This window comes from Psittacula echo (assembly GCF_963264785.1).
Source record: "Psittacula echo genome assembly, chromosome: 9".
NCBI lineage: Eukaryota > Metazoa > Chordata > Aves > Psittaciformes > Psittacidae > Psittacula > Psittacula echo.
Genome location: NC_137745.1, coordinates 18,600,383 through 18,617,729, shown reverse-complemented (window position 1 = coordinate 18,617,729; position 17,347 = coordinate 18,600,383). Strand labels below are relative to the sequence as shown.

The following is a 17,347-nucleotide window of genomic DNA, read 5'->3' as shown; positions in this document are numbered from 1 at the left end:
ATCCCGTGTGCTGACCAACTATCGGGGTGCTGTTTCCATCCTGCTACTTTAAAATACAATGAAAAACTAATCATTCCAATCACTTTGAAATAAAAAGCCCTCCCCAAAGCCAACAACTGAAACCCCAAACTAAACCTTTGTATAGCGCATGGCTTGAAAAAAATGACCAAATCACAATAAATTTGTTGCACTGATTAATTTATTGTGGGTGAGTTCTCAAACACTGATCGGCTGTTCTTGTAAGTTGCTGTGATTTAAAGATCCTGCAGCATGAAGTTCTGTTGTAACAGCCAGCAGTCATTGAATGTTGGTTGTAGTGGGTTGATTTATGAAAGCCACGAAACACAACATCCTGTGTGAGATAAGAAAAAGTTGAAGTTTGCTTTCTAGGCATCACTATTCCCTATTTCAGTGCTGTTTGGAGTGACTGGACTGCTATCTAGCATAGCATAACAATCCAGAGTAACCCTAAACCCTTAATCCTGCTTATTTGTAGTGCTAGTGCTCTAGATGTGCTAATCAATGATGTGCTGTTTGAAGAGGGTAGCAAGTTTTCACTTAGTTCCAGAACCATTATTCATGGTACAGGAATGCATATAAATGTTTTTAATATATGACTTTTCTTAACAGCTGCTCCGCATTAACTGGGACTTAGGGTTTGCCTGCTGGCAAAACTGATTCTGAATTTCCTTTTTTCCTGCTTCTTGCATGGATGTGGGTCACGGACAAGTTTTTACAGCTCTACTCCATGTGCTTTGTAACCAGATTATACCTAGGCTACAATCTGCAGTGTTGAGTGTTCCAGAACAGGGAAGCAGAGTTAACCTGGTGATTTGGTAGCTGGGTTGTGACTGCAGTGGGCACGGGATGTGAAACCATCAGGCTGGAGGAGGCTGCAGCCTGTCCAAGGTGTGGTGCTGTGCCTTGGCTCCTTTCCCTGTGATGCTGCAGCGGGTGAAATGGGTGTCAGGAGGCGTCTGTGCCATTGAAAATCATTCCCTTTCTGGGAAAGGCAGACAATCACCAGCCCTGGAACTGTTTTCTGAGGGGATCTTTTAGTCTTGAGAGTAAGCAGGAGTGCTGTGCTGTGGAACGCTTTTGACTGTTGGGTTTCTCAGGTGGTACCTTTTTCCAAACCAGGGATTTTGGGGAGCAAAAGAAGTGTCACAGGTCTGCACATCTGAAATGATACTGAAGGGTTTGAAGGGTTGTAGCAATCGGGAATGTCCGACACAGCCAAATAACCTCCTGGCCAGAGAACCTTCTGCTGTGCCACTTGTTATTGAGTTAAACCAGTGCCCCAGGATGGGCTGGGACTGGGGGGAACCCGGATTGTTTTCCTCTCTCTCTATCATCTATGACCGTGACACAGAAGTGTGGTGTCACTTTTCCATGTTTAATTGTCCCAGCCTCTTGGCATGTGCTTTGCCATGAAAAGTGCCAGAGAGGAGGAGCTCTGTGCCTGCCGTACCCACTTGCACATGGTAACTGCTGAGTCTGCCTTTACCTGACGATTGAGGTGATGTTCCTGAAAGGTCACAGGGATACTGGCGCAGCCAGGTACTAAGAACCTGTGCCATCCAGCTCAGAGTGCTGCTACCTCTGTTGGCCACAACTAAGGGAATACTGCACACATTTAAACTAAACATAACTGCGTTTTCGATGGAGCCAAACTGTGGGCAGGTGTCTGCTGTGGAAAAAGCAGGTTTTGCTGCTTGTGAAAGGATGGCTTGGGTTGCTGCAGGAAAAGGATGGGGTAGGTGGAAGGGGCAGGAACTTGGCTGGAGCTGCTCTGTGTCCAGCAGAGGTTGTGGAAAGAGGGGAAGCAGCCGAAGTGCCCAGGACCCTCCATCCTTCCAGGTTTGCTGGGCAGCGGCTGGGTGTTCTCTTTGCTGATCATGATGCTCGTTGTGCTGGTGTATGCAACACAGTGGATATTTAAAGCAGTTTTGCGATCTAAGGAGTCTCCTATTACAGGAGGATTGCTTAATAGTCCTCTCTGGCTTGTTTTCTTAGTAAAAGGCCTGATGCTGGGCAGGAAGCGGCTGTGGCAGTTTGTGGCACGGCTTGCTGGGAGAAAGCTGGCTGAGCACTGGGTTGTTTGTACTGTGCTGTTTATTTCTCTGTGCCTGCGTTAGTTCTTGTCCCTAGAGCCTCCTCCTTTTCCCCAGAGGAGCCTTCCTGCAAAGTCTCCCTGTTGTGCTGTGGATTGCATGTAGCTGCTCAGCGTAACACTGAAATGGCAGGCTCTGTCCTGCTGGGAAACCCACAGCGCTTTGTGTCTAGGGGAGCCTCGATCCTGTGGGATAAAAATGCCCAAAGCAGGGAGGGGGACAATGAGGAGGGGAGGAACAGCGGCACAAGAGTGCATTTGAGTTAATCTGCGTGGTTGGAGTCTTTCCAGGGACAACTGGGTGACGTGGACCCGTGTGCAAGGCAGGGTGGCAGCGCTCTGCCCTGGGGAGCACTGGAAGCAGTGAGCCCCTGCCCGGTCAGCCCATGTGCCTTGGCAGCAGCAGTGTTTGACCAAGGTGTGTGTTGCTTTTATTCCCACTCCTGTGTTTCCTGACCTCTCCAGATGGTGTTGCTGATGTGTGGCAGTGCCATTCCCAGGGAGTGGTTTTGTCCTGATGTGCTTGGTAGGATGGTGCTGAGCAGCTGCAGGGACACCTTTTGGTTGCCACAGTAAAGGCATCTGAAGGCTGAAACCTTGGTCACCTTTCTCAGCATCAGCACTGTTCTCCTGGCACGGCTTTTCCCTCTCCGTGCCCACAGCTGTTCTGGAAGCAGGTACAATTCCAGCTGCCATCATCTCATTTAATGTGATTCCTATGAGAAGAAATCTGTTTACCACTAATGAGGATATTGGTCCCTTTCTGAGCCTCAGCCCATCTGGTCTTGCAGTGAGGTTTTCTCTTTGCGTAAGAAGCCCATGAGTGTCTTTATTAGGGTTTATCCCAGAGTTTTCTTTCTTCCGGATGACATTCCAATGTGCTTTGCTTCTCCAGCCTCTTCTCCTTCACATCTACTCAAACTGAAGCACTTTCTTGCTTTCAGCTTTCTCCACTGTGTACTGATAATCCCCTCTTGGTTCCATTTCAGTTGCCAAGATGCTGCTTTCATCTGATACATCTCATTAACATAAATAAGCTGTATCCTCTGCCTTGTCTTGACCACTGTTTGCTTTAGTTTCATGTTACAGCTGTCTGGTTCTCACTGCTCGTGGACTGATTTCCAGTACCCCTGGATTCCTGCATATTGATGTTCCATGTCATGCTCTGTTTGATTTTCTTTGAATCAACATCAGGCGCTCACCTTTAAAGAGTGCAGCCGATATTCTCGGAGTGCCTGTGGAGACATCTTCACAGTCCCAAGGAATTTCTGGGCACATTGCATCAGTTGCTAAGAAAAATACAGAAAGAAGCAACAAATGCCAGTGTGTTTTGTTGGTGTTTTACCTTGTAGTCATGCAGAACATCACTTGTTTCGCCAACTCCTGATGTTCTTAAATGCTGGCACTTTCTGTGTGTCCTTTGCTGCAGAGGAGATGCTGCCTGTATAAGCTCCTTTCTGAAATGAAGTCATGGCTTTTCCTCACTTCCAAGAGGGAAGTCAGAGGGGGTTGGGCAGTGTGCTGGTGGGTGCAGAGATTTCCTGGACCATTTTCTGTCCGTGTTCTCAGAAACCTTGTTGTGTGTGTCTGTGCTGGAAACCAGCCTGGTTTACCCAAGGGCTTGAAGGCTGATGAGAAAAGAAAGGGCTGACAGTAATGAAGGAGAATTGCTACCGGCAGAAGTGATGTTGGCATGCTTCAGCCTCCAAATCAAATCTGGTGCTGCTTGTTTATCTCCCATTGTAGGAAATGGCTGAAAGTCCTAGAAGCTGGGCTTGGGGAGGGGAATGACTTGGTTTTAAAGCTGATGCATGTTGGCTGATGGAGCTGTGTGTATGCTGCTGAGTGTGTGTGCTGAGAGCCCCCCTCTCTGTGCGCTAGTGGGGCTCTCCTTTTCCTCCAGTTGCACTGAACAGAACTGCTTTCAAAGCAAACTCCAATAAATGTGGTTCTAAACCACAGAAACATAATCTGATGTCAGTGTGACATCTGCCCACGTGCCTGTGTATCCTGAAATGCAGTTCAACTTCATGTTACTAGCTCTTTAGGGAGTTACTCAGAGTCTTTCCAGTGACATAGCTGCATCCAGACAGGATGAGAATCAGCTTTATAGCTGGTGGTGTTAAGGAGTAGTTTCCTGGCGTGTGCTTGAAACAAGGAGGGATGGGCTTCCCTCCCTCCACAAAAATGTTCAGTTCTTGTGTGGTTTATGGCTTCTGTGGCGCGGTTCTGGTTTTTCTTACTCTAAATGCATAAAGACTGGAAGAGTGGTTAAAAACAGTGGTTAAAGGAAAAAAAGTCTTAAAACCCCATAGCCTTGTGACCTGTGTATGGTGCACAGAGGCTGATTGTCCCACCAGGCTGCTCCTGTGATGCGTGTCTTGGAGCTGCTTTGTCACTGGCAGCAAAGCAGCTGCCTTCAGGAACTGGACGGACCTGGACTTGGACGGTACAAGACCTGCTCCTGGCTTCTGACTTCTGCTGACGGCCTGGGACCTTTCCTTGTGGTTTAGCACACGTTTTGAAGAAATAAGCATTAAAACTCGCTCACCTTTGGCCTTGTGCAATAGCTGTGTTAAGTGAAACTGCAGCTGACCACAAGGCCCTTGCTTTAAAGTCTTTTTTGTCTTTAATTTGCAGAATGTTGGTGTGGATCGATCGAGAGAAGAAGCTTTGAGGACAGTGCCCAACCACCTATAGCTCTAGGTCCTGGGAAGCCACCCTTCCTCCAGCGAAAGAGTAGGAAGTAGCAGCTCAGATCCACGAGGATGGAGAAGGTTTTGCCGAGCGGGCTGGAACCAACACGCCTCCCCTTCACTTTAAGACATTTGGAATGTGATTCAGCTTCTTTGGAGCAAACCTGTAGTTGTGGATAACTCCCAGTGCCCAAAGGTATCAGTGAAAAGAGTGATGGGAAGCAGAGCGGAGTTGGGTTTAGATTTTTTGTATGTAAATTTGTGCAGTTTCAATGTGGGTTTTTTATTGCTCATCCATGGACACTACGCGCTGGTTAATGCCTGTGTCAGTTTTGCTGTCAGATTTTAATTAGATGCTATTTTCTTTTTTAAGTGTTTTTCTAAGAGTTCCTCTTATTTTTACTGTGAATGATTGCCTGGAATTACGCAGAGAGATGTTGATGGTGTATTTAACATAGGTGAAATTGTACATTTTGAGCATTGCAGGCTTCGTGCTGCAGAACTGTTTTAAATGGGAAAGCCTGTCAGCCCTGGTAGCTTTGTGTGTTTTCAGTTGAGCTTCAGTTTGCCAGCCATGGCTTGTATTTTCTGAAAGGGGAGGCTTTCCCTTTGGGAAGTAAAAGCATTAAAGCCGGATTTGCTGCCTGAAAGGTTCTGGTTTAGCGAAAAGTGAACATTCTCCAGGGACCAGCTGTGTTCTGAAGGGCAGTGGAAGACAGTGTTAAGGGAGGGACACGAGTGTGAGAGCAGCTGGCAGCCTGCGTAGTGAATCGAGAGAGCAGTGTCCTTTCTGCTGCAGTTACAGGAGGGGATGAGCAGCTTTTCCGAGGTGGGAAGAGGATTCAGGCTGTCAGGCTGGAGAAGCTGCTGCTTGTATCAGTGCTGTGATTTTTACATTTTTTAGGCCATTTTTGGAATGAAATTCAACATAAAAGCCTGTGTTTCTCTTTTATAGCCACATTTAATACGTACGTCAGGAAACAGTACAAAAGGTTAGGTGGAGTTTAACCATTCTAACAGCTCATGCAAGAAAAGCACCAGGTAAATTCTGACATTATTTTTAATGTGGCACACCTGCCTTGGGCTTTGAAATGTTGCTTTTTAGGCATCTTCTGCCATCCCAGGTCTCTGCTGCTCTTTTATACCTTGTGAAGCTCCAGTGCTGAAAGTGGGATTTCCTGTGTCTGTTGAGGCTGAGACCTTTTACCTGTCCTGCGTCGAGGTGTATTTTGTACGTGTGTTACAGACAAGTGAGCTGCCAGCACCACTGCTGGCTCTTAGTTGTGAACTGAGATTTGTTCTTTGGTAGTTGGACTGTGTTTTTAATAGGGACTTAAATTAACTGAGCTTTTGTCATGAATGTTGTTGGGGTTATTCTGCTGTTTCTTTTCCTTGATTCTCAGTTTCTGTGTGAAACACCGGGCCTTGGTAATGTAGTGTTGCAGGCAAGGGCTAAATGGTCTTTTGTTTGTGCAGGGTTTATGAAGTGACGTGCTGCTGTTGTGATTTTACTTCATTTTATTAAGCTAAATTCAGCAATATATTCTGCTCTGGAAGTAAGCCATGCTGTATCGCTGGGTTCTGTTGCAGAAGAGGAATGTGTAGGTTACAGAACGAACAGGAACACTTGCTTCGAGTGCTGCTGTCTAAAGCTTTGCAGATCTTTATTAATTCAGCTGTGTCTGTTATTGAGTGAGGAGAGAGACCACACAGTGCTGCTTGGAGAAGTTAATTTATTGATGTGTAGTTAATGAGGCAGAAGTGTAGAATTTCCCTTCCTGATTTGATGTGTGTTCTGCCTGGGAAAGCTGGGCTGTGCTCCAGGCGGCCCTTACACTCCCCCAGCCCTCCACTGTCCAGCTGTGGCCAGGAGCTGTTAGTTAAATTGAGAAAGTCAGAGTTTATCTGTAGTTACAGAGGGGCAAAGCCCAGGAGCTGTCTTAGCAATGCAGGTTTTACCTGCAGCCTGGGGTGGTACTTACTTGAGCTGGGACCTGGTTGAAGAGATGCAGTGGGAGGAAAAGGTTTCCCCTAATGGGAGCTGAGCCCATGCCCCAGTTCTTTTCACGGGCAAGCATGGCTAGAGGTGTCTCCCCTCTTTCCCTGTCTTTGTTTTTACTTTAACTCTCAGAGGTGCTGTAAAATTCCTTGAGGCTAAATGTTTTATGTATGGTAGGTATTTTTATAGCCTGCTTTTGAATATACTGTGATGAGTGTTTTACTAAACTGAGTGTTCAGTAAAAAAGAATTGTATACAAGTGTAAATAAACTGTTATGCTGATACTTGAAGAGGAAAAAAAGATTAATGAAGTCAGCTGTTGTACTTCAGGAAGGTGTTAAATCACTGGCTGCATCTGACCCTTTCTAGCTGGCAGGAGCAAGCATAGACAATGAATGTAGGTTGGAAGTGAATGGTGGATCTCCTTGGGACATAACCACCTTTTTGGAGAGGCACTGGTAGAAATGGAGATTACTGTCTGTGTCTAAAAGCAGAGTATATCCCCCCCTCCTGACTAGGGAGGAGAAAACCCTTGTCCTGACCTTGTGTATTTGTACCTGTGTTTATTTTACTGCCTTCTGACTGTTAATGCCCTTGCTAGCTCAGATGCAGTCCTTTCAAACAGGACTGAACTGTCTTTTCTTACATTGTTGGCCTTCGTCGTAACCTTTCAGGCAAATTAATCATTTGACCTTTGATCCAAGTAATAAAGATCAAATGCTATGACATGTGCTGATGTGGGTTTCTTTCCATGTTCCTTTGTGGCAGCTGAAGTGCCAGGTGAGTGTTCCTGCAGGTCAGCAGGTTTCCACAGCTGTGGAAGAAGGAACTGGAGCCTGGTTAAGAGAGCTTACACATAAGCCCTAAGAATAAAGTTCACTTATCCCATTGGTTGCTTTACTTTGACAAATAATTTAAGTAACAGATTCAGTAATTGAGGAATAAGTTGAGAAAGGTGTTGAGAAGCAAGGGACCTTGCTTCATCCTTGATTTTAGGCGCTGACTGCAAGAGGGGTTCTGCAGTAATTAATTAGTTTTTCTTTCTTATTAATGCTTAAAAATCAAAATTCACAAGTAGATACTGCGATGAAGCAGGATGTAGTTTTGTGCCTTTTTTACAGCAAGTAGAAGGAGCCACAGCTGCTGTCCTAGAAACAGGCAAACAAGGCTGGAAGGAAGATTCTGTGCTTGGCAGTTCAGCAGTTCTCCTCTCTGTCAGGCTTGGAAAGTGGCAGCGCAAGGTCATTACCTGACTGTTTTCTCCTGGTAAGACGCTGTGATCACAGGGCATGTTCCTATTAACAGGAGGAACATTTAACAGTGTAAAGCCATGTTCACAGGCAGTGTGCTCTGCCTGCTGTGGGATACTCACGCTTAAACGCTGCCTTAGTATAAACGTGTAGCATGATCAGTGAATCCTGACTCCACACACTGACTGCTCTCAGTGAGACAGGCTTTACAAACAGGAGGAGGGGTGGCACTGAGCTGTTCCCACACCATTTTCAGTATCTTCGTTACTTTTGTATGTGATCAGGGCTTGCAAATTATTACTTTTTACTGTAATTTAAAGACAACTCGAGTTTAATTCTGTATTTCTAGAAAGAAACAAATATCATAAAACCATGTTTGAATGAAAGTTTGATGTAACTTTCTTTTAATTGAAGACAAATAAAAGAACTGAGGGCTCAAAACACTTTTTAAAAAGACATCTTCTGTTCCCCAGTGTCTTCTCTCGAGCAAAATATACAGCATATATATTATATATAACATAACTACATTCAAGTACCAAACACAATTTACATTTTCCCCAAATGGAGAAAATAATGCACATGATTCACATACCTTAAACCCAATCATGCATAAAGGAACACTGCCAATAAATCAGGAGCTGGATGTAGTTAATCACACAGCTGTGTATTAGTCTGAAGTATCGACAACATTGTTGGAATGCACAACACTGAGCACTTTGGGAGTCTTCGGTTTATAACCTTCAAAACTGCTTTAGAGTCCGACTGTTCAGAGACTTATTTGTCTAAGATCTGTTCAAATTTAGGGTTGATAAAAGAGAATCCATCAAATGCAGACTGATCCATGGACTCGATCAGGTTTTTGTCACTGTAAGACAGTTTTGGCTTCTCACTCAGAAATTCTCTGTCAAAGTTGGTGTAGTCACTTGCTGACTTCTGTTAAACAGAGGGAAGACAGATAGTTTGACATAAACTTAGAATTTCCTCCTAGAGCAAATTGCTTAAATAAGAAAGGGGCTGGAAGATGTTTCTTGAGTTCCCTCCTCTTTCCTCCCTGCCTTCATAGAAAAAAAAGTCTCCTTTTTGCTTATTGTAACACCACGGTAAGATTGGAACCAGGCCATTGCTGATTGTGAGTTGAAAATAAATGGCAGCAGGTCAATCTGGGCAAGAACCACCTGGATTTGTGATAATAACCTGAAGATCTTTCTTTATTGACAAAAGCAATGCAGCAGTTAAATGCAAGCCCAATGTTCCTTGCCACTAACCCACATTCTTTAATTTCCCAAAGTATTTTCTCTGCACTTGTTCAGAGAACAGAAGTGATGCCCCACGGCAGCTGCTTGTGTCCAGATAAAAACATCTGTGCATGTTTCATTAAAGTTCATGTTACTAAAGACCATGTTTTACACTCTGAACCTCCAGGGGTTGGTTACTGGTTGTGGCATCCATATGTTTCCAGAGTTCCCATTCCTGTGGGAATATGCCACATGAAGCCCTATGGGACAGCAATCCTCCACTGAGTGTGTAAGTACATTTTAAAGATACTCTGTAACATTCTGCCTGTACCAGTAACAGGTTGGAGGAACATTGGTTTGGATTTTTAGCCAGGTGAGACGAAGCAGCAGCATCCCGTGATGATACAGACTATGAGTAACACAAAGTCTGCTCTCAAAATGTTTTCTCAGGTAACATTCATTAGTCGTGTAAATTACAAGCAGTTCCAAGTTCAGTACAAAGACTGTGTTTTGCCTATTTGGAGACTCTTGGATGAGTTAGAAACAGCACAGAATTAATACTTGTACAGAACAGCTGTAGGCAGTTACCACCTGAGGAGCCTCATGTTACTGGTCCTTCTCCTGTGTGGCATCACAGCAGAGAAAAATGCAGAAAACTACCAACACTTCTAACATTGAGGAGAATGGCTATCGGAGTTATTAGTTGATTTTCCTGAAGAAATTATATTAGTAAAGATGCTCCTTGAGAGAAAATAGGAAGACAGTCTTAGTAGGAAGATTTCAGGGCAGAGAGAGAAATATAGTGCATGTTTTTGTAACTGAACCATCCAAAACCAGTGGGGTTTGAGATACTTAACCATCTCTGATAAAATGTGAGGTGAAAATTGTAATAGGATAGGTTAAGCAAGTTGAAGAGATCATCCCTTAACCCATGGGTGACATTTGGGATACTGCTGAAGAACAAAGAACCCCACCACGTACCACTTTGGGCCTGAAAGGCGGGTCCACCTCCCTCTTTTCTAGCGCTGCCCAGTTGATTGTTTTGAAGAAAGGATGGTCTCTGATGTTCCCAGTGACCCCAAGTCGTCTTGTTGGATCCCTTTCAAACAGCTGCAAGAGAAGATACCAGGTGAAGTCTCATGTCTGCTCAAGAGGTAGGTGGCAATGGAAGAATAATGGTTGTACTGCTAAAAGAGCAAAAGTGGCTCACAGTAAACAGAGCACTAGTAATTGATCTTCCCTTTGTAAAAGTAATTTGCTTGCTGATAAACAGCTCCTTTTAAAAGCCTACATTTGTCCCTTCCTGGACACACACAGCACTGTCACCACTTGCTGATAATCAGTCCTACCTTTTCTAATAGATCTTTTGATTCCTTGGTAATCCAGCGTGGGTAGTGAGGCGTGTCCACTCGGATGGACTCAAACAGTTCATCTTCATCGTCCCCATGGAAAGGGGACTGCCCAATAAGCATCTCATACAGCAGGACCCCAAATGACCACCAGTCCACGGAGAATGTGTACCTCAAACCCTGCAGGATCTTGTTCCAGAGAGGAAGAAATACAAGTAATTAGTAAAAGGCAGCAATATATAAGCCAGAGAGGGGCTTTTAAGAGAGAGTCTTTAATAACTGGGGTGTTTCAGGGGGAGGGGGAAACCCAGCAATTAGACAAATTGTTGACACTCATGCACATCTGTAGTATTATCCTTGGCTGCTGTTTGTGCGGATTGGGACAGCTCAGTGGACAGGTCTGCCCTCATGCAGAAATTTTCTCCATTAAATAACTGTATAGTTGAAAACATCTCTAGTTTCTTTACAAGATTAAGGGAGAAGCAAGTAGTAATGAAAAGTAGATTATTACCAAACAGACTTTGACGTAATTTATAGCTTTAAAAGCTAACTACTGTATTTGGACTACTTTGCAAATTAGATCAAAACCCCCAACTATAACATGGAGAAATTAACTTGGTGATATTCCTCTTAGAATCTGCTTTTATATTGGAGTTTGGTTGTGTGCATAGGCACAAGTCTGTTCACCATCTGTAGTGCAGGCTGGTTCATTTTGGGGGAGCCCTTGTGTGTACGATAGCTATAAAGGCATAAGGGAAAACCAGCTGTTTAAAACCTGAACATTTTAACATTCCAAAACCATGTTTCTTTAAACTTGCAGTTACAGAATATTTACAAACCTTTGGTACCTTCTATAGAGAACCCAGATTTAATGTGGGTTTTTTTTCTTTTTGTTTGCTAATTAGACTTTGATGAATTATTGATCTACAAAGAGATAATTAATCCCATCAGTGCATTAAATCCATCCTGGCAGTGACATACTGACCTCTGGAGCAATGTAGTCTGGGGTCCCACAGAAAGTACTGGCCTTATGCTCGCCAACAACATTTTCTTTGCACATTCCAAAATCGGCTATTTTGATGTGGCCTTCTTTATCAAGCATCACATTGTCCAGTTTTAGGTCTCTGCAAAAAGTGTTTTAAGAACAAGTGAGCAATTTTTGTATTCAGATGCATGCAGTTTCTTAACTAATAAACACCTTCCCTCCATCATACAAAGAAGCTTTTCAAGAAAATAATCATCCATCAACACAACACATACAAACCGGTACTTTTGTTCTTTGAAGGTGGTAGGGAGAAGGGAAGAATTCTCTCTTGTCAGGATAAATAAGAGGTGTATGTATAGCATGTAACCTTATAATCCTCAATATTTGCTTTCAGATTCAGAAGCACACCCTGTGCTTCTGTTGCTTCTGGAAGTAGGCGAGTTAATGCCCCACCAGTTGACAGGGCAGCTCCACAGCTCAAAAGAAGGATTGTTGGATTTTAAGGGCCTTTGGCAGGAGTGTGACTGTTTGAAGTTTGCCCAACTGTTAATACTACCTGTGACTTGTTCCTCCTTGCAGCACAAGGGGGTTCACGGGTTGTGGCCATGGTGTGTGAAATGTCCTATTCATGTCTCTTTACAGAATAACACTATTCAATCAAGAAAGAGCTTTTTAACAGCAGTTTCCAAAAGCTACATTCCCTCACTTTGACTCTGATACATTTTTTTTTTTTGTCCATCTGGCTGCAAAAGCACATACCAAAGAGGGCAGGCTGAAGAGAAACTGAACAGCCCTTCTGCTTACCAAGAAAGACTTGAATAGAGCAGATAATTTTACATGAGAACAGGGCTGGCTGTCTTTTCTCCCTGCTCACTGAAGTTCCCAGTATTGGCTACTTACACTGCTCAGACAGTGAGCTGGAGCTCGAACCAAGAATCCCTGATCTAATGCAATGCACCATAACTCCTTCCATGTTTGGACATCAGCTGCTGTTCACCTGAGTAAATTGAATATATTTGAGATGGGGAAGACTCATGGTAACTTAGGGCACTGCACTTCCCTAGCTACACTTCTAAAATGACCTGCATGAATGTGCGCTTACATGCAACATCTGCCTAAAACTGCTCCAAGTCAGGTTCTGTGATTATACTGCCAAACATCCTGTCTGAGACAGAGGGGGAAAAGAGTACAAGTACCTTTGGTTTTGCTGGTGTTGTGTGGAAAACAGTATTTTCTATGAAAATATTTCATGCTATGAAATTCCCTCCAGGAACCTTCAAATTTAATATAGGAAATTTAACCACTCTAGAAAAGCTGGGATGGAAGGGTTTTGTGCTGATGACAACATATCTTGGAGTTTGATCCTTTTCCTGTGTAAGAACCTGCAGGAGGCAGTGGGAATACAGTTGGGTACATGAAGCACCTCCTTGGGTTACAGCTGTCTTCTCTGATGGGCAGACAGGCTTGTAAGAATCATCTTTCATCACTAAGGAGGATTTCTGTAATGTTCATCCTCCTTACAAAAAAACCCCTTTTTTAGTAGTCTCTAACTTCAGAAAATTGCTTTAAAGGATGATGCTCCAGCAGATGTTTCCTGTTTCTATGAAGATGGACAATACCAGAGGTTCTGGGGCACCTTTACCTCAAGCCTTGTGTAACTTGCTCAGAAGCATGCAGCCAGTTCTTTGAACCTGTCTGTAACAGAGGTAAGAGCTACCTGAGGAAGTAGTCACCAAATGGTGCTTTGAAGCTGGGGTGGGGTGAAAAGGCTCGAGAAGGGAAACTGAGAGAAAAACTACATGAAAATAAACTTCTGATCTCTTGTAGTGCAGGTATTTACAGTAAGAAGCAGTTGATCAGGATCTGGCTCCTGATGTTTCAACCTGGTGAGGCAGAAGCATTAATATTGTGGTTCCAGACAACCACAAGGTTTTCACAAGGCAGCAGGAATGGATAGCCTCAAGGACCATCTCCCTTGCCTCCAAACTAAATAGACTCATGATTTGAAAGCAGTGTTTAAAAATAACTGAAACAAAAGGGCTTTTGTGTAACATAAATAACATGCCATCATTCTAGTTGCCAAGGAAAAGACATACAGATACAAATTTGTCTCAGGCATGTTAATGCCCTGGAATTGCATCAGATATCTGACAGGCAGCTTTTACTTGTGACATCAATCAGTAATTCAAAGATGCATGAAGTGCTAAGACAATTCACAGTCAGTACTCACCTATAAATAATGCCTTTGCTGTGAAGAAACTGTAGCCCACATAAAATTTCAGATCCATAAAACCTGAAAAGACCAAAACATCTTTTAATCTGGCTTGCTCAATTAAACACAGTCAATGCAGCTTCCAGAAGAGCTGCTGTAAGTATCTCTTCATGGAGTGAGAAGTACTGTATGCTTTTAAATACTATATATCTGTACTTGGATAGCTGGATGCTGCAATCTGCAAGTTAATCCCCTCCGCACAGATCTGTAGTATCTGATACCAAACAGTAGAGGGTACACGACAGCAACTTGCCTTAATGCTTCCTTCCATTGGGGAACACTCTCCCTGTTCTACTCTTTAGTAGTCTTTATATGTTTTTTAGTGATATGCACATGCCTTCTGAAAGACACCTACTGGGAACTCAGTACTGAGGATTGCTCAGGATTACTGAGGAGGGACTGGGCAGTAATGGCTAAGGTGGAAACGGACCTCACTCATCTCCCTTTGCCCCCTTGCAGTAGACAGATTGAAAATAGCATTGCTTCAGGGACATTCTCCTCAGAAAATGTGGTGATAATCCAGAAGATATGAAGGAAAATGCTAAAAGGATGCTTCCCCAAAAATGAGTTAAAAGTTTGGGGCTTTTTTAACTGAACAAATACAAAACTATTTCTACTTCTGTACAGCAGAATGAATGTTGACCCCAAAGTTCAGGAATAGCTGCAGAGGATGCCAGGAGAGGCTGCCAGATGCACAGATGATTGCTGGAATGCAGGTAAACTGCAGGGCTTTATCAGATTTTTGCTGGGGAGGGTGGGAAGGGAGCTTGCCCTGACCTATAAAGCTGGCTGCTACTCAGCCACTGTTTATGCCAGATGCCCGATCTGATCCCATCCTGTCAGTGCTCCTTAGCACAGTGCACATTAACAGAAGTAATTTTCCAGTCTGGCTATACAAAAGCACTGGTGGGTACTGGTACCCTGCACTGTTACTTTTAAGGTCTTGCATGCACCCATTCAATGATACAATTAAAACCCTCATGCTAAACAAACCTAAACAAAAAAAATATGATAGAAAAAAGTAACGATAATACAGTATTTTTTGCATCTTTTGAATCTTCAGCTCCAGTGATCTTTAAGCCATAGGTAGCTGACACAATTGCACTTGCTGAAAAAGTGCTTACCCATGTTACTAGTATCCTTTGGGACACACAGGTTACCCCTCTGTACTATCACATCAAGTTAGCAATACTAGCAAGTAATATAAACGTAGTGTTTGTCTTCCTGTGCTGTTTCTAGACTTTTTCTTTCCTAAAGGATGCTGAAACTGTCCCTTTTGTTTTTTGTTGCTGGCTCACGTTGCAGTTTAGTTAGCATCTGTAGGTACAAACATCCCATAAAATAAAATATCACACTGCACGTAAGCTAAGAAACTCTACATGTCATCAAGTGAGTTTCTTCACTGTTTTAAATGAGTGCTTAGAAATACCTTTTCAGTTATCAGCACTGAAACTTAAGGGCAGGTAGGTGGTACAGAACTAGAAGCAGTAAAAACAGAGACTAACATCATTCAAGGAGCTATGGAATTCGAGGTTATGGTCTTACGTTGCTCTGTAGAGATCAAAACGCCCCTTGTCTTGTATGTGGAACATCAGGTCTCCCCCATTCAGGAACTCCATAACAAAGAACAGATGATCCTGTTTGCAAATAACCAGAGAATGGAAAAATTACTGGTTGTATAGCAGTCATGTATGAAGTAGAGATGTGTGTTCTGGGGACCAAGCTGCCACTTTGCTCCCCTCCGGAGGTATTCAGTTCATGCATCCTTTAGAGAGTGAGAGTCTCCTATAGAGTTGAGTAGCCTGGTCTTGTCTTGTAAAACTAAATAGTTGATCTTGTGTTCTGTGCAATTCTAGATTTAACAGACATTTAAATAGACTTACTGACTTCTGCATATGACAGGCATCTTTTCTTCCCCTCACTGAGGGAGAAGCTCAGATCAAGGATTTAAGTTAAACTGCCTCTTATTCCAAATTGCACAGATGTTTTTCTGATCTTCCTCTGTTCTCATCAATGCATGTGGGGGTCATGTTCATATTTCCACAAGGCCTTTGAACTATTGCACAGAGCACAAGACAAGGAAATTTAATTCTCACATCACTAAGTCACTCTCACTTGACTGCTGGTGACAGCATTCATTACAAGGCTAAATCTGTTGTGTTGTTGTCACCATTGGGTTTTTCCTTACCTTTGTCTGAAAAGTGCAGTAGAGATGGGTGAGAAATGGATTTTCCCATGCAAGTGCAAGGACTCGCTTTTCCACCATGGTACATTCCACATCATCATCAATTAGCACCACATCTTTTTTCAGAGCTTTGATAGCAAAGAATTCATTCTTCCCTTTCAGCTCAGCGAGCAGAACCTACAACAGAAAAACCCAAGATGAGATTACAGCACATGTAGGAAAGACTGTTGCTGATGGTATCAATAAGGGAAAGTCAAAAGGCGTTTATAGCAGGTGAAGTAACAATTAAAAAAACATTTAAATGGGAAAGATGAGTGAGATTTGGGAAGGTGAAGTTGCTGGGTATAGAGACGAGGAGATGGAGCTCAAGGGCTGTGCAGCACTAGCACAGCAGTTTCCAGGGCACTTTTTCTGTTGGTGTCTTTGTGAATATATAAACAGAAAACATGTAAAGCCTGTTCCTTCATTAGAGATGCAGTTTCATAGACAACAGTAGATGGACCCTGGGGAGGTCACGCTGCTCTCTCCCACTTCCCCCTGCCACTGCACCCGAGCATCACAAGGCTGTTTCTACACAGTGTGTATGAATATGAAATAACCTTTTGCACTGTGGTGCACAAAAAGCAATTCCTCTGCCTTGACACTAAACAACTGAAAAACTGTTGAGCATTATGAATCACTTTTGGGTTTAGACAACACTCGGGTAAGGAGTTTCTTGGGTCTTTGACAAAAATGGGTACATTCAGTTCTGTTTAAAGATCATCTACATAAGCAGCTCTAAGACCTGTCTTGTTAATGGAAAGAGCCTGCCATATTCCAGAAATCAAGCAAGGTTCTCACTGTAAGGTCTGTAAGTTTGTCACATACCTTTCCAAAACTTCCTTTCCCTAGTACTTTATGGAAGACAAAGCTGTCTATGTTGAATTTTCTCCTTCTTGCAATTCGTGATGCTGTCTTGGCTGTGCTTCCCTCCCAGAGTTTATCGTACTCGCCGCTATCTGCCGATTGAAACAGGGAGTTTAAAGTTCAATATATGCAGCAATACTGTGTGATTCAGATCCCCCGGTAAGAACTAAGTATTGACATGTATTTCAGTGCATCTGGTGCTGGAATACTGGTGAATCTGAACATAAGGGTCAGCTCCTGTTGTTGTAAGCAAGTTTAAATCATTTGAGCACACCTGATACTTGGATTTGAATTGACTCTGTGACTGTTTCTCAGGCTTGGTTTAAGCAATACTTCAGCATTATAAAAATCAAAGGC

General features: G+C 43.3%; 1 protein-coding gene across 1 annotated transcript in view; it reads right to left on the bottom strand.

Moving 5' to 3' along the window:
• Nucleotides 1-8,832: 8,832 nt before the first annotated feature.
• The window catches only part of PRKCD (protein kinase C delta), a gene marked incomplete at both ends in the record, with an annotated part of 28,349 nt that continues 19,834 nt past the window's right edge, over nucleotides 8,833-17,347 (bottom strand). The window contains 8 exons of the mRNA XM_080625667.1: nucleotides 8,833-8,991; nucleotides 10,275-10,403; nucleotides 10,643-10,831; nucleotides 11,628-11,766; nucleotides 13,858-13,920; nucleotides 15,445-15,536; nucleotides 16,088-16,261; nucleotides 16,952-17,082. Coding sequence (XP_080481793.1) covers nucleotides 8,833-8,991; nucleotides 10,275-10,403; nucleotides 10,643-10,831; nucleotides 11,628-11,766; nucleotides 13,858-13,920; nucleotides 15,445-15,536; nucleotides 16,088-16,261; nucleotides 16,952-17,082 — 1,076 coding nt within the window. The remainder of the gene's footprint in view (nucleotides 8,992-10,274; nucleotides 10,404-10,642; nucleotides 10,832-11,627; nucleotides 11,767-13,857; nucleotides 13,921-15,444; nucleotides 15,537-16,087; nucleotides 16,262-16,951; nucleotides 17,083-17,347) is intronic.